The sequence below is a fragment of the Misgurnus anguillicaudatus genome, chromosome 18 (assembly GCF_027580225.2).
Source record: "Misgurnus anguillicaudatus chromosome 18, ASM2758022v2, whole genome shotgun sequence".
In the NCBI taxonomy this organism is placed as follows: Eukaryota; Metazoa; Chordata; class Actinopteri; order Cypriniformes; family Cobitidae; genus Misgurnus; species Misgurnus anguillicaudatus.
Window position 1 is genome coordinate 39,153,038 of NC_073354.2, and position 24,735 is coordinate 39,177,772.

The 24,735-nt window shown below is 38.4% G+C and overlaps 3 protein-coding genes across 3 annotated transcripts; 1 reads left to right on the forward strand and 2 right to left on the reverse strand.

The window, feature by feature from the left end:
- Positions 1-233: 233 nt before the first annotated feature.
- hsp90aa1.2 (heat shock protein 90, alpha (cytosolic), class A member 1, tandem duplicate 2) lies at positions 234-7,722 on the reverse strand. The gene is made up of 11 exons (XM_073856475.1): positions 7,541-7,722; positions 6,362-6,512; positions 4,329-4,694; positions 4,086-4,219; positions 3,509-3,829; positions 3,125-3,290; positions 1,776-1,966; positions 1,508-1,655; positions 1,157-1,425; positions 734-1,067; positions 234-639 (listed from the first exon to the last, which is right to left on the reverse strand). The coding sequence occupies exons 2-11, from the start codon at positions 6,510-6,512 to the stop codon at positions 530-532; spliced, it is 2,190 nt and encodes a 729-aa protein (XP_073712576.1). The 5' UTR covers positions 7,541-7,722; the 3' UTR covers positions 234-529.
- A 176-nt stretch (positions 7,723-7,898) lies between these two features.
- Positions 7,899-13,839, reverse strand: hsp90aa1.1 (heat shock protein 90, alpha (cytosolic), class A member 1, tandem duplicate 1). Its single transcript, XM_055186132.2, has 11 exons — positions 13,600-13,839; positions 12,353-12,505; positions 11,901-12,267; positions 11,678-11,811; positions 11,284-11,583; positions 11,036-11,201; positions 10,736-10,926; positions 10,501-10,648; positions 10,145-10,413; positions 9,712-10,045; positions 7,899-8,256 (listed from the first exon to the last, which is right to left on the reverse strand). The coding sequence occupies exons 2-11, from the start codon at positions 12,503-12,505 to the stop codon at positions 8,147-8,149; spliced, it is 2,172 nt and encodes a 723-aa protein (XP_055042107.1). The 5' UTR covers positions 13,600-13,839; the 3' UTR covers positions 7,899-8,146.
- A 2,547-nt stretch (positions 13,840-16,386) lies between these two features.
- wdr20b (WD repeat domain 20b) lies at positions 16,387-23,686 on the forward strand. The gene is made up of 4 exons (XM_055186271.2): positions 16,387-16,707; positions 19,166-19,348; positions 19,504-20,826; positions 22,803-23,686. The coding sequence occupies exons 1-4, from the start codon at positions 16,450-16,452 to the stop codon at positions 22,854-22,856; spliced, it is 1,818 nt and encodes a 605-aa protein (XP_055042246.1). The 5' UTR covers positions 16,387-16,449; the 3' UTR covers positions 22,857-23,686.
- The last annotated feature ends 1,049 nt before the right edge of the window (positions 23,687-24,735 follow it).

Sequence of the window (24,735 nt, forward strand, 5' to 3'; positions counted from 1 at the left end):
ACAAAGAATAATGCATATTCACCAATGCATTTATGCATGCAAAATGATGCATAAATGCATTTGAGGATTTCCCACCTCAAACCTGGATGAACTACTGTAATTCACATTAGTTTTACTAAATGTATTTTTTGTAAATAAATGTAAAAATGTCTGAATAATGCATTCTTCTTTAGAATGAGAATCAGATTTATTAACTGCTGAAATAGTGTTTAGAGAGTCAACGGACACAGATATTAAATGATATGCTGACTTTTATTTATATCAGAATCCCACCATGTCAACAATACAGTATCAGTGTCATGCTTTACAAACCAAGTCCTTAACACTAAACATTGGAATGTTTATAAATACAAAAACGACTCAAAATGAATACAAAAACAGAGGTGCGTAGTACTCTTCAAAGCTTTACCAACAAAAGGAATGCATTTGAAAATCAGAACATAAGGAACATTCAGGAATAATCCGTAATTTAAACATATACTTTGTACATAACTACAAACATGAACTAGCAAGCATTAATGTTGCCATCTCAGTCGACCTCCTCCATTCGAGATGTGTCGTCGTCTCCTTCTAATGGTGGCATGTCTTCAATGGGGGCTGAACTGGGCTCTTCTGTGGTCACGTCATCTTCATCGATGCCTAGAATAGTAAAAAAAAAAAATGTTTAAAACACATTCGTACACTTATTATATTTGTATCTAATCTGAAAATCTAAAAATTCACATACACCTACCTAAACCAAGTTTGATCATCCTGTAGATTCGGTTGGAGTGCGTCTGTGGGTCGTCTAGCGTGAAGCCAGAAGAAAGCAGTGCAGTCTCAAACAGCAGGATCACTAGATCTTTGACAGACTTGTCATTCTTGTCTGCCTCGGCTTTCTGTCTTAGTGTCTCGATGATGGGGTGATCTGGATTAATCTCAAGGTGCTTCTTGGCAGCCATGTAGCCCATGGTGGAGTTGTCCCTCAGGGCTTGAGCCTTCATGATCCTCTCCATGTTGGCCGTCCAGCCGTATGTGCTCGTGACGATGCAACAGGGTGAAGACACCAGACGGTTTGAAACGGTGACCTGTGTCAAGGGCGAACACCTCAGTTAGCAGTCAGAACCGCTAGAGTACTTGCTACGCTGTTGCAGATTTTACCTAAACTGCTCTTTACCTTCTCAACTTTCTTCTCCAAGATGTCCTTCATGATCTTGCACAGGTTTTCAAACGTGGCTTTCTTCTCTTCTTGCTTCTTCTTTTCCTCCTCATCCTCAGGCAGCTCCAGACCCTCTTTGGTCACCGACACCAGATTCTTGCCTTCGAACTCTTTCAGCTGCTGCACACAGTACTCATCAATGGGCTCGATCATGTAGATCACCTCTAGACCGGCTTTGCGCAGACGCTCCACAAATGCAGAGTTGGCCACTTGATCTTTGGTCTCACCTATATTAGATGTTAGTAAGAAATTATTTTGTGGCGTGGGAACATTGTGAATAGTGTTTTTTTAGGAGCATGCGGTCATCACCTGTTATATAGTAGATGTGCTTCTGTGTGTCCTTCATGCGGGTTAAGTAATCCTTGAGGGACACCATCTCGTCTCCAGAAGCAGATGTGTAATAACGTAGCAATTCTGACAATTTCTTCCTGTTCTGAGAGTCTTCATGGATCCCAAGCTACATAAAGAGAATAAAATGTCAAATTCAGACCAAATATTCATATACAGAATTATATCATTTACGCGTCTGCCCACATTACAACTCAACTCGTACAAAGAAATAGAGTTCATAACCCACCTTGATGTTCTTGGAGAACTGTTCGTAGTATTTCTTGTAGTTGTCTTTGTCCTCAGCGAGTTCGGTGAAGAGCTCAAGGCACTTCTTGACCAGGTTCTTGCGGATCACTTTCAGGATCTTGCTCTGCTGAAGCATCTCTCTGGAGATGTTCAGAGGAAGATCTTCAGAGTCCACCACACCCTTAATGAAGTCTGGAGAGAAAGAGTAAAATCACAGCGTATTAAAAATTTTTAGATGGCCACTTTAGACGTTACAAAACAACACTCGTCTCTGCTATTCATGCATCTAGCACCAAATTTTGGAGTAATATGGCTACAGCTGACTTTCATTCCACATTTGACATAAATATTGACCTCTTATATAGGACTGTTAAAAGATTAATCGCATACAAAATAAAAGTTTGTTTTTGCATAATATATGTGTGTGCACTGTGTGTAATATATAAATACACACATATGCATTTAAGAAACATTAACATATGTATTTAGATTTTGATATATTTTATATCATATATAAATACAAAATATATAAATAAATAAAAATGTTCTTTAATGTATACATGTATGTGTGTATTTAACGTATATCAGCGCTAGGCATAGATTAATCGCATACAAAATATAACAGATTTTTTGCATAATATATGACTGTGTGCTGTGTGTAGATATGATGTATATAAATACACATACATTTATGTATGCAATTAAGAAACATTTACATTTATATATAATTTTTTTTTGTTTATATAGAATACACAAAAACATAAATAAATAAATAAGTATTTATTTACATTTATTTATGTTTTTGTTTATTCTATATTCAATATAAACAAAACAAAAATGTATATATAAATAAAAATGTTTAGAAACACACGTGTGTGTTTAAATATACATAATAATTACACACACACATATATTCTCCAAAAATGCACTTGTATGTGATTAGAGGCGGAGTGCACAATGTTTGAAAGCCAATGTTGATATTTGAAATCACCTAAACAAACACGCCCCTACCCCAATAGAATCTGGACCTTCTTTTAAAAGACCCGCCCCACACATACGCAACCCGGCAAGGATGTCGGTTAGTAGACACGCTCCTTACTGCTGATTGGCTATAAGTGTGTTTCGGTAGTTGGCCCGTCTCCTTTTCCAAAGCATTTTTCAAACATTGTGCACCCCGCCTTTAATCTCGATTAATCTATGCTTAGCTCTAATTTTGATATATATATACATACATACACACAACACACAATACCCGATTAATCGTAATTTATCTTTTGACAGCCTTACTCTCATACTAAATATATATAAATATACTTTAATATACTATACTATACTAACGGTTTTACTTACTAAGGTACTCTGGGATCAGCTCATCACAGTTGTCCATGATAAAGACTCTGCGAACATACAGCTTGATGTTATTCTTCTTCTTCTTGTTCTCAAAGAGATCGAAAGGAGCTCTGCGAGGAACGAAGAGCAAAGCGCGAAACTCCAGCTGACCTTCTACAGAAAAGTGCTGTGAGGAAATTAAAACAAAGCAGTCAGTTGGATGTAAAAACAAAGGGGCAGCATCAGCAACAGTACATGATCATTTCTGAACAGAATAATACCGTACTGCTTCCTATTTACAGTACGCATTTCACTACTTCCTATAAATCATCTTCTAGATTTGCATGCACACGAAAAAGTAAATTATTCAGCACGCATATCTCTAAAGTTCAATTAGACGCTTACCTTGACAGCCAGGTGATCTTCCCAGTCATTGGTCAGGCTCTTGTAGAACTCGCCGTACTCCTCGTTGGTGATGTCATCGGGGTTGCGGGTCCACAGAGGTTTGGTCTTGTTGAGCTCTTCCTGGTCGATGTACTTCTCCTTGATCTTCTTCTTTTTCTTCTTCTTGTCAGAGCTCTTGTCATCGTGGTCCTCGTCGTCCGAGCCCACATCCTCGATTTCGGGCTTGTCTTCGTCTTTCTCTCCCTCCTCTCCCTCTTTTTCCTTTTCTTTCTCCTCTTCAGCCTCATCATCACTTATTTCCTTGTCACGCTCCTTCTCCACCTGAAAGAAAGATGAACCGATCAGCATTGAAACCCCAAGAGAAGAAATGTTTTTGTGTTAAACAATAAACTGCACTGTGTTCCCAAGCTGTATTAATACATGTTAATACATATAACTCAGATTTCAGAAAGTTAACATGACGAGTCTAACCTGTATTAATTAATGTATTGATTATTCATAGTTTAAATACTAATGGAAACACAAGTTGGTGTCAGATATTGCAGACAATAAAATGAATGACCCAAACACTACTTACAAAGAGTGTGATGGGATAACCAATGAATTGTGAGTGCTTCTTTACAATCTCCTTGATTCGCCTCTCTTCAATGTATTCTGTCTGATCCTCTTTCAAATGAAGAATCACTCTTGTCCCACGGCCAATTGGCTCAGCTAAAGGAAGAATAAACTATTTAACTTTCCACATAACACTTCAAGGACAACAGTCCTTGTGCATCACAGATCCAATAACCAAAGAAAAATGAGTTTGCTCGCCACTTACAGGTGTCTACTTTAACTGTGAAGGAACCGCCTGCAGATGACTCCCAAGCGTACTGCTCATCATCATTGTGTTTGGTGATAACTGTGACTTTTTCGGCCACCAGGTAAGCAGAATAGAAACCCACGCCAAACTGACCGATCATAGAGATGTCAGCCCCAGCCTGCAGGGCCTCCATGAACGCCTTTGTGCCAGATTTGGCAATGGTGCCCAGGTTATTGATGAGGTCAGCTTTGGTCATACCGATGCCGGTATCGATAATGGTAAGTGTGCGGTCTTGTTTGTTGGGAATGATTTCAATTTTGAGGTCTTTTCCTGAGTCGAGCTTGCTTGGGTCTGTAAGACTTTCATAGCGGATTTTGTCCAAAGCATCTGAAGAAACAGAAAAGCATTTTACTTTTGCGTCAGCGTTTAATACAATTTATCAGTCCCTCCAGTTTTTCACGATTCAGTGAACACAGCGCAAAATTAACAAAATGTTGCATTAGTTTGTCATTTCATCGCAAAATAATTGCAAAAATGTAAAAAAAAGTTAAAATTATATAATATTTTGTCATGATACAGAGTAGATTTGGTGAACACTTCTGACTTTATTTTACTAATGCACATGAACAATCACTGCACCCCACCACCAGCAACCCTGCTTCCATCAATTAAGTCAATCACAATCTCCTGAGCACATATCACTACATTATCTCTTACTAGAGTTTTTAAATTGTAAGTTATTATAATGTTTTATTTTCATGAGGATACATACATGAAAGGTCTGTGTGGGACCTGTGTGGCGAACCTGCTGTTTCAAATAAATGCCAATAACCGTGTGCAATGTCATAATGCATTACAATTTACTGTTTTGTAGTCTTTATTTTAAATTTTTAGGAACTTGGGACACAAAAGAATGACATCTGTCCACTATCATTTCATTTCATTTCAGCGTTAGCAAACATGTGCGCATGCCACCTGTCAAGCGCGTAAGGACCGAACTGTTCTCCTTTCAGAATTTGCACTTGAACGGTCAAATACATGCATAATAATAACAACACGCAAGTAAACACAAAGTTTAGGGAAACGATCGTTTTTAGACTTGTGGCTATTGTGCATTACTGCATAATTTTCAAACTTTTTAAAGAGAGACTACAAAAAAAATTAAAACAATTAAAAACGCGACGCACCTCTCTCTGTGTTTGCAAAGGATTAATTAATATGTTCTTATTAATATTAAACATTTTTAGAACATTTATGCGGCTGAAGCAGCTAATAACAAAAAAGCCATTTTTTTAATAACAATTTCCTTAAATCATCCTGGCGACTCAGTTTTTAAAACACTGTGTGACAGCTGTCTATGTTAATCAAAAAACAAACAGTGTATCTGTATCTTGAAGTTGTATTTATTTGTCATATTTTCATTTTGTTTCGCTGTTTTTATTATATCACTGACTGTTTACTTAATTATTTAATTTTAATAACTTAATTTAATATTAGACAAGCATTGGTATGCGAATTAGTATCCTAAAATCTCAAATTACTGCAGAAATTTCTTGAAATTGAAGATGCAAAATCAATATCGATCGCAAAATTAACAAAAATAAAATCGCAAAATACTGGAGGCATTTTTTTACATGCATCTAATAGTTGTGATGTCAAAATTCATTTGTAAGAAAACAACAAATTTCAGTACATTGTATATTTATGCAAAAAACATTATTATTACAGCTATCATTCAAAGCACATAAACAATTTCTTCTTGTATCTGCCATTATTTCCCTTAGAAAAATTATGCCTGGTTTTATTGTGTTAATAGTGTAGTAAGTTTGTTTTTTTGTTGTATTGATTAGTATCAGCAAAACTATGGTTTTACTACACTAACCATGGTTTAACTATGGGTTTTGAAAACCATAGTTGTCAAAACCATGGTTTAACTACAGTAACCATGTTTTTTTAACTGTAGTAAAACCATGGTTAATTTTCGTAAGGGTAAAGAAGTCATATAAAATCAGATTGTCCTATTATTCAACCTGTTATTACACAGTTACGTACATCTGATGAGTTGGAGATGAGCTCTCTGAGGAAGATTTCTTTGTTTGAGTAAAAAGTGTTGATGATGAGAGACATCAGCTGGGCGATCTCTGCCTGGAAAGCAAAGGTCTCAGCTTCCTCCTCCATTGGTTGGTCGTGCGCTTCAGGCATCTGAGAAACAAAATATGCTTAAAATGAGAGCACGGTACCTCTCAGCAATACTTGGTCTATAACAACTCTGTGTTAACAGATCACGTGCTCATGAAGTTGTTTTCATTTTTGGCTCTGATCCTTGGCAACATCTTTGCTTTTACAACACAGTTCAAACTGAATCAATCACGTGGCAATGTCTCATAACTCGACAGCAAAATAGTTTTGTATGTAAAACGTATTCTAGATAAACATTACCATCAATCACACATGAAACTGAATTATGTTTGTGATTTGGGAACACAGATTATACAATCTTAGTTATTCCGCCCGCATCTTTTAGCGTGCGCCATCTGTTGGTCTGAGGCGGACATTACGAGCTTCTAGAATTTACCAAACTCTCCATGCACAATAACATGGATTACATCATTTAATTTCTCAATATATAAACGTTAAATGTGTATATATATAACACTATATTGCGATAAGTATTGCAGTATACTTATATATGCATGCAGCAAAACTAATACAAGGTAATTCATTAGTAACATATGTTTGATAAATCAATATAAATATTCTCAATACATGCAAGTTTTTTATTTACTTTAATGTTTGAAATGAATCGTCTTATATCATAGTCAGCCATTCATAACGCATTCATAACCTTTACTGAGGAGGAACCCTATAACAGCATCATATAATCTTAAGAAAATCCTCTGAGGTCAAACTGATCAGTTCAGATCTAAAGTCTTATTTGCAAGAAAACTGATCACATGTAAGTTATTTAGTTACTTTCACCTCATGTACTTATTTGATTATCATTATAGTTTTCTTATAGAAACAAAAACTCTATTATAAATTGAAACTTTAAACTTTAAATGGCATCCATACGTCCGAATGAACGACATGTCATTTGTTGCGATAACTGTTTTCCAAGATCTTATTTAATTAACGAAACACGATGAAACGTCGATAAAATGCTTAAAAAAAACATGACATGTGTTTAAAAATAAATAAATAAGGACGCTTGTGTAATGATATCCTCTTACCTTGAATGCTTTTGTTAAAGTTAGTGAATGCGAATAATCGCTCGTCCCGGTAAGCTGCGAGATTTTCCTCAGTCACTTCGCTGTCTGTCACTGAGGTTTCGTTGCGCCGGTGGCGGTTTATATACGTTCATGCGCAGAGGGTTCGAGAACGCGCATTCCAGAAACCCCTCGAATCTTCTCAATGCTTTTCAGCGGCGCAAAGGGCGGGACTTTGAGCGCAATCGCCCCCATAAGGAGGGACGTTCCTGTCAATCATTTATCGATCTCCAATCGCCCGTTGTGGAGGGCGGGGCTAAGCCTGAAGAAGATGAAATTTCTAGACTGCTTGAGGTACAACATAGGAAAAACTCGACTCGAGTTGATATTTGCTCAATGTTCATTTATTAAAAACTTTTTATTTAAGTTTACAAAAACAATCATTATAAAATCTAAGAAAAAAATTCTGCATTTAAACACAAACGAAATACAGAGAAGTTGGGGTTTTGCTACAGTACAATGCTATACTATGGTACAATTCTGGTCTAACTGCAAAAATGTGTTTACAAAAAAAAACAATAAATTATAATCAATACATTAACAATTTAGTGATATTTACACTAAAACTTATTAGTCAACTTCCTCCATTCTAGAAGTGTCGTCATCGCCCTCCAAAACCGGCATATCTTCTTCAGCAGGTTGAGTAATGTCTTCTACAGTAGAGTCATCATCATCGATACCTGTAAAAGATCACATAAAGTATATTTAAGTCCTTTTTAATTTATGACTAATGGTTGACTGATATAACTATATCATGTGATGTATGCTAACACAGTTTAATGACAGCAATTTAGATACATTAAACAAGTTTACCATGGCTGTGGTTACTGAAAAATCATTAAAGTCGCCATAAAACAGAAGTAGCAAATCTAGCGATTGTCTTATTTACTCGGTGCACACCGTTTCCAGAAAACATGTTCAACCGGAAAATATAGCAAAAAAACGTTGCACACCGGTTTGAAACGGCCCCTGATTGGTTCGTTTGATGATGGGTCATTTTGCTATTTGCTAATTACTGCAATCTTTTCCCGGATCCCACCCACCTGCCATACCGTGACTGGAAGTAAAGAGAAACCGTGCATTTTTGTTTTCAATTTCAATGTGACTTTAAAGGCGGGGTGAATGATTTTTGAAAAACACTCTGGAAAATGAAAGGCGTGCCGACTACCAAGACACTCTTGGATTGCGTATGTGTGGGGCGGGTCTGTCAAAAGAAGGTCCAGATTCTATTGGGGTAGGGCGTGTTTGTTTAGGTGATTTCAAATATTAGCATTGGCTTTCAGAGATCATGCACCTCGCCTTTAAATGCAAACCCTTTCAGATTGGTCAAATATCAACTATGAGTGTATATATAGAGGGGTTGCAAGTTTACAAACATTGCAGGGTGCGCGCGCAACCAAGAGGCAGAAAGCCCGATTGGTGAGCTGATCTGCTACTGCAACAACCTTAATTATTGAAGCGTTCTTTATTGTTTGTATATAAATAAGACTTGATTTTAGTTGTATCTGTTTTTCTGTCTTTATTTTTGCAGTGTTACTGTGATACATGTATGAATTATAATGTTATAATTATAATGCTAGTAACGTATTAGTCGCATCTACTGGTATGTTAACATCAGGCACCTAGCACTGACTCTGTTGGTACTATTTTCAACGCAACAACTCCTTGCCATTTTGACTTACAGACACCGCTACTAGCATACAACACAATGCACTTCTCTTCTTTCTGCCTCTCGGTTGCGCGCGCAACCAGTTAGTGACGTCACCGTGCAACCCGTCTATAGGTCTATCATTTATAGTCCAACAAGATAATTGTAGATTTGCATAATGTTGCTCTCAAAGTACTTTGAAGCGGAAATAGCGACTTTATTTACATATTGTGACGTATATCTGAGTGAAACATCTTATGAAATGTTAAAAATGTAGGGCGGGACTTGACATCATTTATCGAGAACTGATTGGATGGTTGGATGTTAGGCCAAATAATAAAATTTTCTTTTATATAGCGATTTGTTTTATTTGTTTCAAAGCAGCTTTACATTAAGGTTACAAATTTCAATTTCATGGTGACTTTAATTGTGACGTACCCTGTTAAAATGTTTGAAACACACTTGTAATTTCACTCTTCCGACTTACCAAGACCAAGTTTGATCATCCTGTAGATGCGGTTAGCATGTGTCTGTGGGTCTTCCAAGGTGAAGCCAGAGGAAAGCAGGGCGGTTTCGAAAAGCAGGATGACCAGGTCTTTAACAGCCTTGTCGTTCTTGTCTGCCTCTGCCTTGTCTCTGAGGGTCTCAACGATGGGATGGACGGGGTTGATCTCTAAGTGTTTCTTTGCAGTCATGTAGCCCATGGTGGAGTTGTCCCTCAGGGCCTGAGACTTCATGATCCTCTCCATGTTGGCCGTCCAGCCGTATGTGCTTGTGACGATACAGCAGGGTGAGGACACCAGGCGGTTCGAGACTGTGACCTGTTTGGATACATGTTAACACCATCGTTTAGCTAATAGTTTTGAGGAGACTAAATATTCACTTTGAAGTAATAGCCCAGCACCCTAAGAGCTTGTGACCTTTTCAATCTTTTTGTCGAGAATGTCTTTCATGATCTTGCACAAGTTCTCATATTTGGTCTTCAATTCTTCCTGCTTCTTCTTCTCATCCTCGTCCTCAGGCAGCTCCAGACCCTCCTTGGTCACCGATACCAGATTTTTGCCATCGTACTCTTTCAGCTGCTGCACACAGTACTCATCAATGGGCTCGATCATGTAGATCACCTCCAGACCGGCTTTGCGCAGACGCTCAACAAATGCAGAGTTGGCCACTTGATCTTTGGTCTCACCTTAAGAGAGAAAGATAATTGCGTGTTTAACCAGCTTGCTTTTCGTAGAACTAAAGAATGTTTTGCTCCTTAAACCAAGCAACTCACCAGTGATGTAGTAGATGTGCTTCTGATTTTCCTTCATGCGGGACACGTAATCTTTGAGGGACACCATCTCATCTCCAGAAGCAGATGTGTAGTAGCGAAGCATGTCGGAGAGCTTTTTGCGGTTCTGAGAGTCCTCATGGATACCAAGCTAGAACAAAAAAACATTTTAGTTTAGTTTAGTTTAGTTTAAAAAGTCATCATGTCTATGATCTTCTTAAGTACAAAGAAAACTTACTTTGATGTTCTTGGAGAACTGCTCATAAAACTTCTTGTAGTTGTCTTTGTCCTCCGAGAGTTCGGTGAAGAGCTCAAGGCACTTCTTGACCAGGTTCTTGCGGATCACTTTCAGGATCTTGCTCTGCTGAAGCATCTCTCTGGAGATGTTCAGAGGAAGATCTTCAGAGTCCACCACACCCTTAATGAAGTCTGGAGAGAAAGATTAAACTCTTGTTATCTCATTTTATTTTTCAATTCTTGCAAGATCCTTGAACTCCATATTAGCTGTACAACATAATTGAACTCCAGAGACACTTACTGAGATATTCTGGAATGAGCTCATCACAATTGTCCATGATGAAGACTCTGCGCACATACAGCTTAATATTGTTCCTCTTCTTCTTGTTCTCAAAAAGGTCAAAGGAGGCTCTTCTCGGTACAAACAGTAGTGCGCGGAACTCAAGCTGGCCCTCAACTGAGAAGTGCTGTCATGAAAACAATATTTTTATCATCTTGCCCAAATGTCCACTACAAGTAAATACAATATTTCACTCTACTACTGCTCACCTTGACAGCCAGGTGATCTTCCCAGTCATTGCTTAAACTCTTGTAGAACTCGCCGTACTCCTCGTTGGTTATGTCATCGGGGTTACGGGTCCAGAGGGGTTTGGTCTTGTTCAGCTCCTGAGCATCAATGTATTTTTCCTTCACCTTTTTCTTCCTCTTGTTCTTTTCGTCTTTGGAGTCTTCGTCTTCATCAGCCCCCAAGTCCTCAATCTTGGGTTTGTCTTTGTCATCTCCAGCTGCCTCCTCCTCTTCCTTTTCTCCTTCTTCAAGGTCAACCTCCTTCTCTCTCTGTTTCTCAATCTGCAATATTTTATAGCCAATTAAATAATGTGGAGATGTGGCAAGCATTTAGGGTTTGGACGAACCAATGGTTGTTCAAGTATGAGGCACTTACAAAGAGAGTGATGGGGTAACCGATGAACTGAGAGTGCTTCTTAACAACTTCCTTGATGCGTTTCTCCTCAATATATTCAGATTGGTCCTCTTTAAGGTGGAGAATGACTTTTGTACCACGTCCAATGGATTCACCTGTTTTTCCAAAGAAAAGTACAAGTGTGATTATTTAAGGTTTACAAAGAACTGTTTGATCTGAATGTGAAACTTCCTGGAGCTCTTACCGGGGTCTGGTCTCACGGTGAAGGAACCGCCGGCTGCAGACTCCCAGAGATACTGCTCATCATCATTGTGTTTGGTGATAACTGTGACTTTCTCGGCCACCAGGTAAGCAGAATAGAAACCCACGCCAAACTGACCGATCATAGAGATGTCAGCCCCAGCCTGCAGGGCCTCCATGAACGCCTTTGTGCCAGATTTGGCAATGGTGCCCAGGTTATTGATGAGGTCAGCCTTGGTCATACCGATGCCGGTATCGATGATCGTGAGCGTACGTAGTTTCTGATCTGGGATCACTTCAATCTTCAGGTCTTTGCATGAATCGAGTTTGCTTGGGTCTGTCAGGCTCTCATATCTGATCTTGTCCAAAGCCTGTTTAAAAAATAAGAAACTTGAAGTAATCGTTCTTAGATTCTGGTGATTGTGTATGCAAATGAAATGATGATTCAAAACGTACGTCTGATGAGTTGGAGATGAGCTCCCTGAGGAAGATCTCTTTGTTTGAGTAGAAAGTGTTGATGATGAGAGACATCAACTGAGCGATCTCTGCCTGAAAGGCAAAGGTCTCAACCTCCTCCTCCACCATGGGCTGCGTGGCATTCTCAGGCATCTACATAAAGCGAAGAAATAAAGAGTTATTCAGAAATATTATATTCTTTAAAAAATGTAGTGGAATAGATTATAGTCAGTTTTTAGAATTGTGTACACATTCTTTTTCAAAATAAAAGTCCTTTTTATTTTTTTTAAGTTTGTTAATAACTGCTCTTATTCCAGCTGAAATATTTTTTTAAGAGTAAACAAATAATATAAATTAAATATTAAATAATTATAATACATTAATGCATTTGGAAGTTGCTTTTATCCAAAGCGACTTACAGTGCATTGTTAATATGTGTGTTTCTTGGGTTCGAACCCATGATCTTTTGCGCTGCTAATACAATGAGCTATAAAGGAGAACATCCGCATATATATTATGAACTGATCTACAGTGAAATACTCTATTAATGTTTTATTACTTTAATGGTCTTTTAAATTTGTATTATTTAAGATTTCATTTATGAAAAAATATATCACTTTTTAAATATATAGATATTATATAAAAAAAAAACATTTACCTCCACTTATTTCCAATTCTAGATTTCTGACACTACTGATAATGAAGGCAACAGCTGATTTAACCCTTCAATTGTAAAATTACAAGCACATGTTCAGCACCTGTCACTGGACATGTCAAATGGGGGAGGAGTGTTAAATGTCCCCTCTCAAATACAGATGGCAAATGGTACAATCATATGATCTAAGGGATTTTGTCGATTTTGTGGTTTTACAAATGTAATGTGATCTAGTCCTTATTTTGAGGATAAAGTTGCTGTGGGATGATTGAATTTCAAAGTTTGGACTGCTGCTGCCAGACTCCTCCGGTCATGAAAAGCATATCTGCAGACACGTGTTCACAGCTCCAACTATTTAATTGACTTATTTATTTTTAAAAACCCATGAGCATACAAGATATTAAATAGTATTTTATAAAAGTTAAAGTAATGTGGAAAACGTCATGACTATTAACTTAATAACTATTAACCTAAAGATTTGGAAATACCTCTCCTCATGTTCTGACAGAGCACATTTCACATAAAAAGAGTTGTAATTGTAAAAGTCCATCACAAATGCATATCTAATATTATATTATGGCATTCTTCTTACCTTGATTATAATCTTCTGTAATAAACGTCCGTACAAAAAGTATTCTGCTGTATGGAGATCTCCTCCAATCGAAATGTAGAAGTTTGTTGAGCTGTGCTCTCGCTCGCTTCTCGCTGCTGCTTTTGCTTTATCTGCCGAGCTATGGGCCTTCTTTAACCTTTATATACTTGCGAGCAAAGTTTCTCGAAACCCCTTTGAGAAAGTTCCAGAAGGAATGCCCACTACAGAGATTGGGCTAAAGTAAGACCACTAGGCAGTGTAGTTTGTGTCTGGGTTGGGGGGAGGTCACCAACGGCCATATACCCCATTTGTCCTTTTAGGGGCAGCGAGTCACAAGAGGTGTCTGTCAATCAAGTCTAGAACTTTCCGCATGGCACATGGGCCTGTCAGTGAGGTGCTGTGACTTCCTGATAGCTAAATCTCAGCAGTTCATTGGCCACAGCAGTGACACCGTCAGGCAAATCCAACAGGGCCTTTGATTCAAGGTGCCAGAATTGACAATAAAGTTCATTTCCTCTTGCTGTTTCAACAAAGTCTCTCAAACGTGTTGCAGGAGAGACCGGCGCGTGACCTTCAATATACATTTACACGTACCAGATGCTTTTATCTAAAGCGACTTACAGTGCATTGCAATGTACACATATTTTTATCGGTATGTGTGATCCCAAACCTCTGACCACCTGCTATGCCCACTACAGTAACACAAAACTCAATTATTCATACAATGTACCAACATGCAAACCTAATTAATGCATATGTGCACATGAAAAATTGTAGTAGTGAATTCATTAACAGACCTCAAGATGTACCTCAACACTTATACAATGCTTTCAATCTACAATGTCATTATCAGGGGCTTTCAAATTGTGGGTTTTGCAGCCGCTTTAGTCCAAATACTGGCAAGCAATGACAATGGTTTTGACATCTAAAGGTTTTTTGGAATTGCAATTCAAATTATTCATTTAATAATTAAATATTTCCCGCCATATAAAGTCTTAAAAAAGATTATACCTCACCGTTAAAATTATAGATATTACATTATCACTGGCAGCTATTTGCCAGTAACTTATTGTAGATTTACATTTATGTTATTTACTGGCAACAGTTTGTTCTAAGTTAAATGAACATTAAACATTAACAAGTCTATATCTTTACAGAATAAAACTAAAATAATAGCCTCATGCAAAGAATTCTGGGAACCAAAATCTGAAGGAAAAAAACGAAAGTGTTGATGAGGATTTCTGGTTCCCAGAATGCTTTGCATGGGCTTTTATTTTATAGTTTTATTCTGTAAAGACAACGACTTGTTAATGTTTAATGTTCATTTAACTTTGAACAAACTGTTGCCAGTAAATAACATACATTTAAATCTACAGTGAGTTACTGGCAAACAGCTGCATAACTACAGCAAATTTTTTACAGTAGTGGGTTCTGGAAATAAAAAGTTTGTGAAACCCTGCTTTAGATAATTAAATATCAAATCAAGTATGATTTTTTTAATAAGAATAAACCTTTATTTAAAAAATTATAGTTAACTGTAATATTACAGTAAATACTACACTTCAGTATTTTATAACGATAGGGAAATGATAAACGATAGAAAATACTAGTTTAACTTAATAATTACTATAGTATATTATATAGGAAATCTACTACAATCTACAATTTACTATAGTAAATACTAAAATATGTATTTTCCTGTCTGTATCTCACATGTATAAAACACAAAATACCGGTTTAAATGGTGTTCTGTAAATTAAACATTATTTATTTACTTTGTGTCATGTTAAATCAACATAAAATAGGGAACTGCTGATCAAGCACGCGCGGAACAATCGAGATTTTCTAGATGGAAGTTGTTTGGCGACCGGAGGATGGCACTGCAGTTTTCCAGTAGATTCCCTTACATAAGATCAGCTTGTGGAGAGAGACTCAGAAAGAGAGAGCTAGACTTTGTACATGATATGGACAATTCACAAAACGCACTTTCTATCTATGGACATTTATATGAGGTTCACGCGCATGTTATCCCACTATTATCCTATTAAACGAGCTAATAAACTCACCGATGGAAAATCACTGTAACTTTGAAAAGCATTTAAGCAGTCTCAAGAAGTGCATGTTTGGAAGTTGAACAATGAAATGCAATACTTTATCTTAAAAATATTTAGAAATTTGCAGGGATGTTTTGATAATCGTCTTTTTCGCGTTTATTAAACACGATATTTTTATTGTAACTCTGTCAACATACAAACACAATGCCAGTAGTAAACAGTTAAAAATTAAAGCATTTGAGAAATGTCATACAAATGACACAATTGTACAATTTTAAGGGCTTTAAAGTTGCTGGAATCAGTGAGAGTGTCCAAGTTAGGACTTGGATCCTTAAAAAAGCAGAAAAATATGGCTTAGCACCTTGAAATTTACATGTGTGGTGTTAAATAGGATAAATTAATTTATTTTAAAAAAATACTTATTTAAACGATTGTCAAAATTTTGACAACCTAATAAAATATTACAACGTCACATTGTACTACGCATAGAAAAAAGCCGTTCAAGCGGCGCTGCGCAGACTGATGACATCAAAGTATCGCGAGAGCGATTCCAACGCGGATGCCCCTATGTTATTTATTTTTAATTACTTCAAAACCTAGTTCAGTTTAACAACTTGAACCACAAAAAAATCAAGTGTGTATTTTCTCTGTGAGAAATAATTTGTTCAAGTATTTTTTTACACCAACCCTTCGATTACCACAGCTGAAGCAGCTGGCGCGCGCGTCGTTGACTGTCCCGCGCGGAAGGAGAAGGAGGCGGACGCGCCTGCTCGTGCACGAAGCGGAATGAATACTAATGTCAAAGATGGCGGCGGAGGGAGGTGGGAAGGAGACGAACGAAATTAAAACTCAATTCACCACACGGGAGGGCGTCTATAAACTCTTGCCGAACTCCGAGTACAGCCGGCCCAACCGCGTGCCGTTCAATTCGCAAGGCTCGAACCCTGTGAAAGTCTCTTTCGTGAACGTGAACGACCAGTCCGGTAACGGCGAGCGAATCTGCTTCAATGTGGGCCGTGAGCTTTACTTTTACATTTATAAAGGCGTCCGAAAGGTAACGACATGACAGCTGCTGGAAACACATCATCAGTTTTACATGATTATATATGAATGCGTCTGACGCGTGCATGTGTAGTAATCCATGTAAATTGCCAGGAAAGCCATTGGATTCCGCCAGTCACCTTTAAGGGAGGGGGGGTAACTGTGCACTTTGTGTACTTTGTGTAAATATTGTTTACAACACTGATGCATGCAAATGCTACGCACGTTATAAAGAGTATTCAATACATTTAGGGGATTTTGGTTTATGTATGTGGTTTAGGGAGGTTTACCTGTTGCGTTGTGATGTAACTTTGTGTAATGTTTACAACACTAATGCATGCAAATGTTGCCAACAATGTAATGGCTGTTCAGTGGTTTTGGCCGAATCCTGGCTTACTCATAAGGGGTTTACTTGTTGTTTTTTGGTTTAATGTTGTGTAAATAATATTTACAGCACTAATGCATGCAAATGCTATCAACAATTTAATAAGCATTCAGTGATTTGGGGCGGATCTTGGCTAATGCATGAGATTTGGGGTGGTTTAAGTGTTTCATTGTGTTGTTGTAACTTTCTGAAAATATGTGCATAACTTTATAGAAAAACGCAGTGTTCATTTTATTATATATATTAGTGCCAGATTTTTGACATGTTTTAGGCAGGTAATACTGTGTATGTTTTATGATGCTGTTGGCTTTATCTTAGGTTACGCATGTAGCTTACTTGTGTTATGTTGTTTGGTCAATTTTGTGTTTATAATACAGCTGACATAAAAATGCAATTCTGTATCAAAAGTTTCGGCACAACTATGTGCATGCAGATGTTATGAGCTCTATATATTAATTTACAGACTACAAGTGGGGATCCACCGATACAAAATTTCTGTGCCGATACCCATATTCGATTATTTATAATGGCATTTATCGATAGATACAGATGGTTTTGTTTTTATTCCCGCACTTTTATTGCTAAGATTGCCCTGATCATCGTTTGTTTTTAAACAATTTGTCAATGTGTCTGATAGGTAGGGATGCTCCGATTGATCGGCCGCAGATCGGTATCGGTCAAACATCACATTAAATTACTTGATAGGTACTCGCTAAATTTGTTTATTTTTTTCATCATAGGGCTCCTGAATGCAGACGCAATTTGAGACCATTTTTACAACCTGTGCTCCTGTGTGACCTGCAAATTTTAATTTCATTTTCTGCCTTTACAGAGATATGTGTATTTTTTTATGAGGAAGCGCTCAGTCCTAAAAGCGCCATGCATCACAACCCCATCAAACAGCATATAGACGGTATCATCTGATGCATGCGCATTTTTTTGTAACATGGCTGCAGGGGGCGCAATTATATTGCGCAGGGCCCGAAAATAGTCCCCAGCTATTGAAAGTTACTAAGGGGACTATTTTCGGGCAGTGCGTAATAATGTCATTGTGCCTCCTGCAGCCACGTTAAGGCATCAAAGTCCTTGATTATTACGCCAGTTTGAGAGTATAGTTAATAGCCATACCTGTCTAGAAAATCTCAACTTTTAATTTTCTGTCGGTCTTAGTACACAATGTAACTACAGAAGAGTCAAGTTTTAAACAGGAAAAATATCAAAACTCTTTGGTTACTTTTGAGTGCGATGCTAATGGTCTAATCAGATTCAATGGATTATGCTAACAGTGGTACCACCATACCCGGAGATCAGCTGAATGGATTCCAAAACTGTAAAAATCAAGTGTTTAACTCTAGGGAAGCTGGAAAATGAGTATATTTTCAAAAAAGTGGAGTGTACCTTTAAAGTCTACCAGAAGTTGCGTTTAGTCCACAAAAGCCGTTTGTTTATGTTGTTGCTGCTATAACCGTCAATACGACACAAATCAATCACGGACATTGCACCTTCAAGCCGAAAGTTTATTATTTGCATGCGTTTTAAAGTTTTGACAGTTTAAACTTTCATTTTACTCGCAGACGCGTGCGCACACAGACACCGTTGCTTTTATTTGCAGATACCAATTAAAGACCGTTTCTTCGGACGCATGTGCGGTGACGCAATACGCGTCTGGTCCGAAATTTATTTCCGGTTTCTGTTTGTTTAATGGTCTGACTAGTTGCTAAACTGAACTCTTGAACAAATACCTCATCGAAAATAACAAATGTTTTGGTTTCCTAGGTAATCTATGCATTGTTTATTTTGCTTGTTATATAAATAAACTACATTTAAAGTACTTTGTTGTTATTTATTCTTAGCGGAGTTTATCGGAAGTTATGTGTTGACCACGAAAGCCGCTTGTTTATGTTGTTACTGCTGAAACCGTCTATTGGGGAGATACTACAAGACATTTTAAAATTTCTCATTTTGCAGGACTAATAAAATAAATGACTCAAGTTAAAATGTTAAGCAGTTATGTCACCTGTTCTTATAGATTCATACGAACCCTTAGTTTAATGTTTAATTGATGGCTATTCTCTGATTTGAACAGGCTGCTGACTTGAGCAAACCCATAGACAAGAGGATTTATAAGGGAACACTTCCCACATGTCACGATTCGAACCCTCTCACGGCCACGGCTGACAGCGTCTCTCTGTTAGTGGGCTTCTCTGCAGGACAGGTTCAGCTCATTGACCCCATCAAAAAGGAAACAAGCAAACTTTTCAATGAAGACGTGAGTCTTTATAAGTTCTGCATAACTGGCAATTACACAACAATCACATTTTTCTCTAGTGTATATATATCATTTCTTGTATTATTAAATTTTAGGGTGAAATGTGACATGGACCTTTCATGTATTAATGTCTTATTTTTTGTTTGTTCCAACAGAGACTCGTCGACAAATCGCCAGTGACGTGTTTGAAGTGGGTTCCTGGTTCAGAGAATCTGTTTTTGGTGTCACACAGTAGCGGATCGATGTATCTGTACAACGTGGAGCACACGTGCGGCACAACTCCACCTCATTACCAGCTCCTGAAGCAAGGAGAAAACTACGCCGTGCACACTGGCAAGAGCAAAACGGCTCGCAATCCTCTTCTCCGCTGGACGGTTGGCGAGGGTGCGGTCAACGAGTTCGCCTTTTCCCCCGACGGGAAGTTTCTGGCCTGCGCCTGCCAGGACGGTTTCCTGCGGGTGTTTTGTTTCGATACGGCAGAGCTCCACGGCACCATGAAGAGCTACTTCGGTGGACTGCTTTGCGTGTGCTGGAGTCCAGACGGGCGTTATATCGTGACCGGCGGAGAAGATGACCTGGTGACGGTGTGGTCATTTTCAGACTGCAGGGTCATCGCCCGTGGCCGCGGGCACAAATCGTGGGTGAGCGTCGTTGCGTTCGATCACTGCATTACCAGCGTGCAGGATTGCGAAGCGCCCACCGAATTCAGCGGGAGCGACGAAGACTTCCAAGAGCAAGTTCAGTCCAACGGAAGTCGAGAGCGGACGAACAGCTCCCTGTCCAGGCTGTCCAAGAGAAACTCGACGGAGGGACGACCGGTCAACGTCACGTATCGGTTCGGCTCGGTGGGTCAGGACACCCAGCTGTGCTTATGGGACCTCACCGAAGATATTCTGTTTCCTTTATCTAGAACGAGAACTCTCACAAACGCCATGAACGCGTCGGGCCCCGGCGCAGATACGGTGACTCTCGGTACTAACGGTAACAACAGCGTAAGCAGTAGCGGCAGCAGTGCCCCCTCAAACTCCTTATCGCCCCCTTTGCCCCGTTCGAACAGTTTGCCCCATTCCTCGCCAACAGGAGGCAGTAGTCCCAATAGCCACAAGCCCACCAGCATCATGGACAGCGCTTTGATAGCCACTGGTGTCAGCAAATTCGCAACATTGGCACTCCACGAAGTGCGCAAGGAACGTAATGCCGACAAAGACCATAAGCGCAATCACAGCATGAGCTACATCAGCAACAAGAGCACCGACAAGCTCAGCCAGCTGATCGGCACGCGCGCAGCCAAAGCCGACGCCGCCAGAACGCTGGGCACGGTGCTGTGTCCGCGCATAGAGGAGATACCTTTACTGGAACCACTGGTGTGTAAGAAAATTGCTCACGAGCGTCTTACTGTGTTGATCTTCTTGGATGACTGTCTGGTCACAGCCTGCCAAGAGGGTTTTATCTGCACTTGGGCACGGCCTGGCAAAGTGGTGAGTAATTTTTTATACACAGTAGGGTTGTGCCGATAGACGATAGTATTGTGTATCGACGATCGTCAGACATATGAGGATAGTTGCGATAGCTTTTATTATCATCATAGTTTCATATTAACATGTACATTGCGTGCTTTTCCTCATACACCTGGACTTGTAATGCACGCGTTCTGTCATTTCCTTGCACTAGAGGTTGCACAGGGGTTTAAAACCAGTAAATAAATGAGTAAATTATTGCCCCGCCCCTCGATACTATTGTGTATCTGTGATCTCACAATGCGGCATATCGCCCAACACTAATACACAGTATATATCTCAATATTATTTGTAGGCCTTCAACTAATGGTGCATTCACACCAGCCGCGCGAGAGACATTTGAACATTTGAGTTTACTCGCTTCATTCGCGCATGAAACATCATGGGAGAGGCTTCTGCGAGTCCGCTGAGACTTTGCTTGCTTCCTTTAATCACGTTACTACTACAGCAAGGTCCTGATTGGTTAACGCAGCGCAGAAATCCGCTGAAGATTTTTCAACTCGCGCGTTTCCCGCGGCAACGCTCAATTTGCACGGAACGCGCCACAGGATGCCTGATAAGGCTCTAACAATTAATCGTGCAAATGCGCGTTTTCTCAATCAATGAATTTGAATGAATTATGGTGAAATCCCGGCACTTCCCAAAGCCAGGGGGCGCTCTCCTGCAGAAACTCCCTTTGTGCCACAGAAGTAGCAGCATTACAAATGCTATACCAGGAAATGTCTGCATATTTATATCGCTGTTCTTCAAATTGTTTCAGGTATTTTCATGATAATAAAGAATATTTTGAATGATTTTTTTAACGAATGTTGCTTTTTTAAATTCACGTTATAAACGAATCCGACTCATAATGATTTTACATTGATAAGGAGTTCCTACTGACCAAATGCCGTAGTATACGCACAGGCTGTGAATGAAACACAGAATTGCAGCCTTGCGATTCAGAATCGATTTCAGACAGGTATTTTTAATGGGACACACGATTAATCGTTACAGCCCTTATGCCTAATCGCGTCTTTGCATTGACTTAACATGTAAATCACTTGCGCTTGCCGCCTCTACGGTGTCTGGTGTAAACCCTGCATTACAATTGTTTTTTATAATCGGTTACTCAGGCGATTATTTTAACGATTAATCAACTAATCGAAATAAAGAAACAGCGTCTGACTTTAATTATAAGTGAACAGCTTGCACTGTGTGAAGTGGACACGTGTCCACGCTGTTAGACAGTGGTGCGGGAGCATGTGACATCACAGACCAACTAATCGATGATGAAATTAACTCTCTCTCCGCCATTGATTTGAGTTAACTCGTCAATTAAGAGAAAACATTTGCATTAAAAAAAGTTCCTGATAAGTTTTTATGGTTATGTGTAATACCGCGATTATCCAATAGATGGTGCACTTACCCGATTTATAAAAAAAAACTGAAGCCAATTTTTTTATTTATTTTACACTCCATGTATGTTTTGATAATCGTTCTGAATCTGATCTCTAACTAAATACGTTCACAAAAATGCAATTATGAAAGAAAAATACCATATTTCCCATTTTGTCTATTGTTTGTTTGAAAGCAGAGGGTCTGTTCTTTCATTTGATATATTTGTATGGTTATATATTTTTAGAATAAAATTTTCGATTAGCTGTTGCAGCCCTAATTACTTACATTTACATTTGTGCACGATTTGATTTTTTACAACTAATTTTTAACAGGCAAATTTGCCGATACCAAATTTTTTTAAAACTTATTTCATTACATCATACATATATGTGATTTGTAAGTCCTGTCAGATCAATTCCTATCGATATTGAAGGTGATGACTACAACAGCTGTGGCTGTTGTCTTTGTTTAGAGCCATATAGCGGTGAAAACTACATATGGTGTCATTCAATAGTCACTTTATTTTTAATCAACCTCTCATTTTAATCTCATTTCAGGGCCTTTTGACGTCTCAAAACCCAACAAACTCTCCCAGCGGGACGGTGGTGTAGTTACTGTGATCGGGCTGCTAACTGGACTCCGAGGCGGACGTGAGCCGAGCAGGACCTAACGCAGATCTAGACGCATCACAACGGCTGTGGCACGTGAATGTTGTCATGTATGCTTAGAAGGACTCATCGGGGGTCAAAGGTGACATCAGGAAACCTGTCAACCACAAAGTCCGAAGACTGAAGAAATTATAGTTTGCTTAAAAAATGATTTTTGATTTCCTGACCGGTTTTGCCCATAATGATTGTCGACTTGAACCGATATTCAGTTTTTTCAATGATTCTTCCCTTGCTGTGTTTTACTGCTGTTGTTTGGTTCATTGCCCCACCTTATGATTATTACACACAACCTCCATGTTTTTTCATTTGATGACTGATCTCAGAACAGATGATGTGTCACGGCTCTGGTTTTGCACTGATTATGTTGCGTCCGTCTTTCTCTCTCATCATTGCAACAAAAACACATTGTAAGATACTGATGTGTTTCGCCTCCTCCATCAGCCGTGGATGTTGCAATTGTGCTTTTGTTAAAGAGTGAAAAGGAGAATATTGTTTGCACTAAATAATTAGAAGAAAATGGCTTTATCGTTTGAGTTTTAAAAGACTTCCTGGAAATGCTATAAAAGTGTAAGAACTAAATATCTTTCTGAACATTTATTTTAATATTGTTTCCGAAGAAACGGGTTATTGTATAATGTGTAAATAATGTAAATTAAGGATTTATGATGGTTGAAATAATGATTATACAAGATAGACACACTTGTATTTCTAATACAGAGGAATTTATATATATATATGTATGTATATAAAAAATTAAAACGATCTTAAATATGCAGATTTGTCTCTTCATTCAATTTTAAATATATATATATATATCAGCAGTGTTGGGGAAAGTTACTTAAAAGTAATGCATTACAATATTAAGTTACTCCCCAAAAAAGTAACTACCGTATTTTTCGGACTATAAGTCGCTCTGGAGTATAAGACGCATTAGTCAAAAAATGCATCATGAAGAGGAAAAAAACAGTTTTTTAAATATTTTACTATGTTCTTACCTCAACTTAGATGAATTAGTACATCCCTATCTTTATTCAATGTGTGCACTTAACCCTTAAGAGTTCCTAGGGACATTTTGTGCCATTTTGATTTTTATACCATCTTGACTGTGATGATTGAATATTGCCCAAACTTGCCAAAGGTTAATCATTTTTGATACATTTTAGAATATTGGTTTCAGTTTTTTAAATTAGCTTAAAATGGCTAAGCTACGCAAAAACCGACTGATGTGTTCCTAAGGACAAAAATGCCCCATTGAAAACCATTATAACTACCATTTTTGACCCCCCCCCCCCATTTATCTTAACATAAACTAATACATACCTTTATGTCAATATATCATTTTGAACTACTGGCCTTGAAGTTTTAATTCTTATACTTGTCCACCAGGTGGCGCTACTTTTTACCATTTCATGCATTCATCAAAATGTCACAATTTTTGCTGTTTTCTGCGGACCGCATAGCTGCTGAAAAGATAAACCTTTAATGTTGAAAATTGGTGTGTGTGTAAAAAAAGTGTGTCTGAGTGGTAAGAGGGTGGGGTGATGTCGGGGTGGGGTCGGTGATGATGAGTGGGGCAGGGGGGCATATTCAACATATCCAAATTCTTCTCTCTTTGAAGGGCACATTCTGCGTTATAAACTAATTCAGTAATAAAAACGATGAGAGGCCAGAACCGAAACAAAATCAATGTTCATTTTGTTTCTCGCTCATGTTGTTTATGCAAATACACTGCTATAAGTATGAACAGTATAGCAGAAGTAGTAAAAATGGCAAGGCATTACAGCACACACAAGGCTCCTGAAATAATCATGCATTTCAAGAG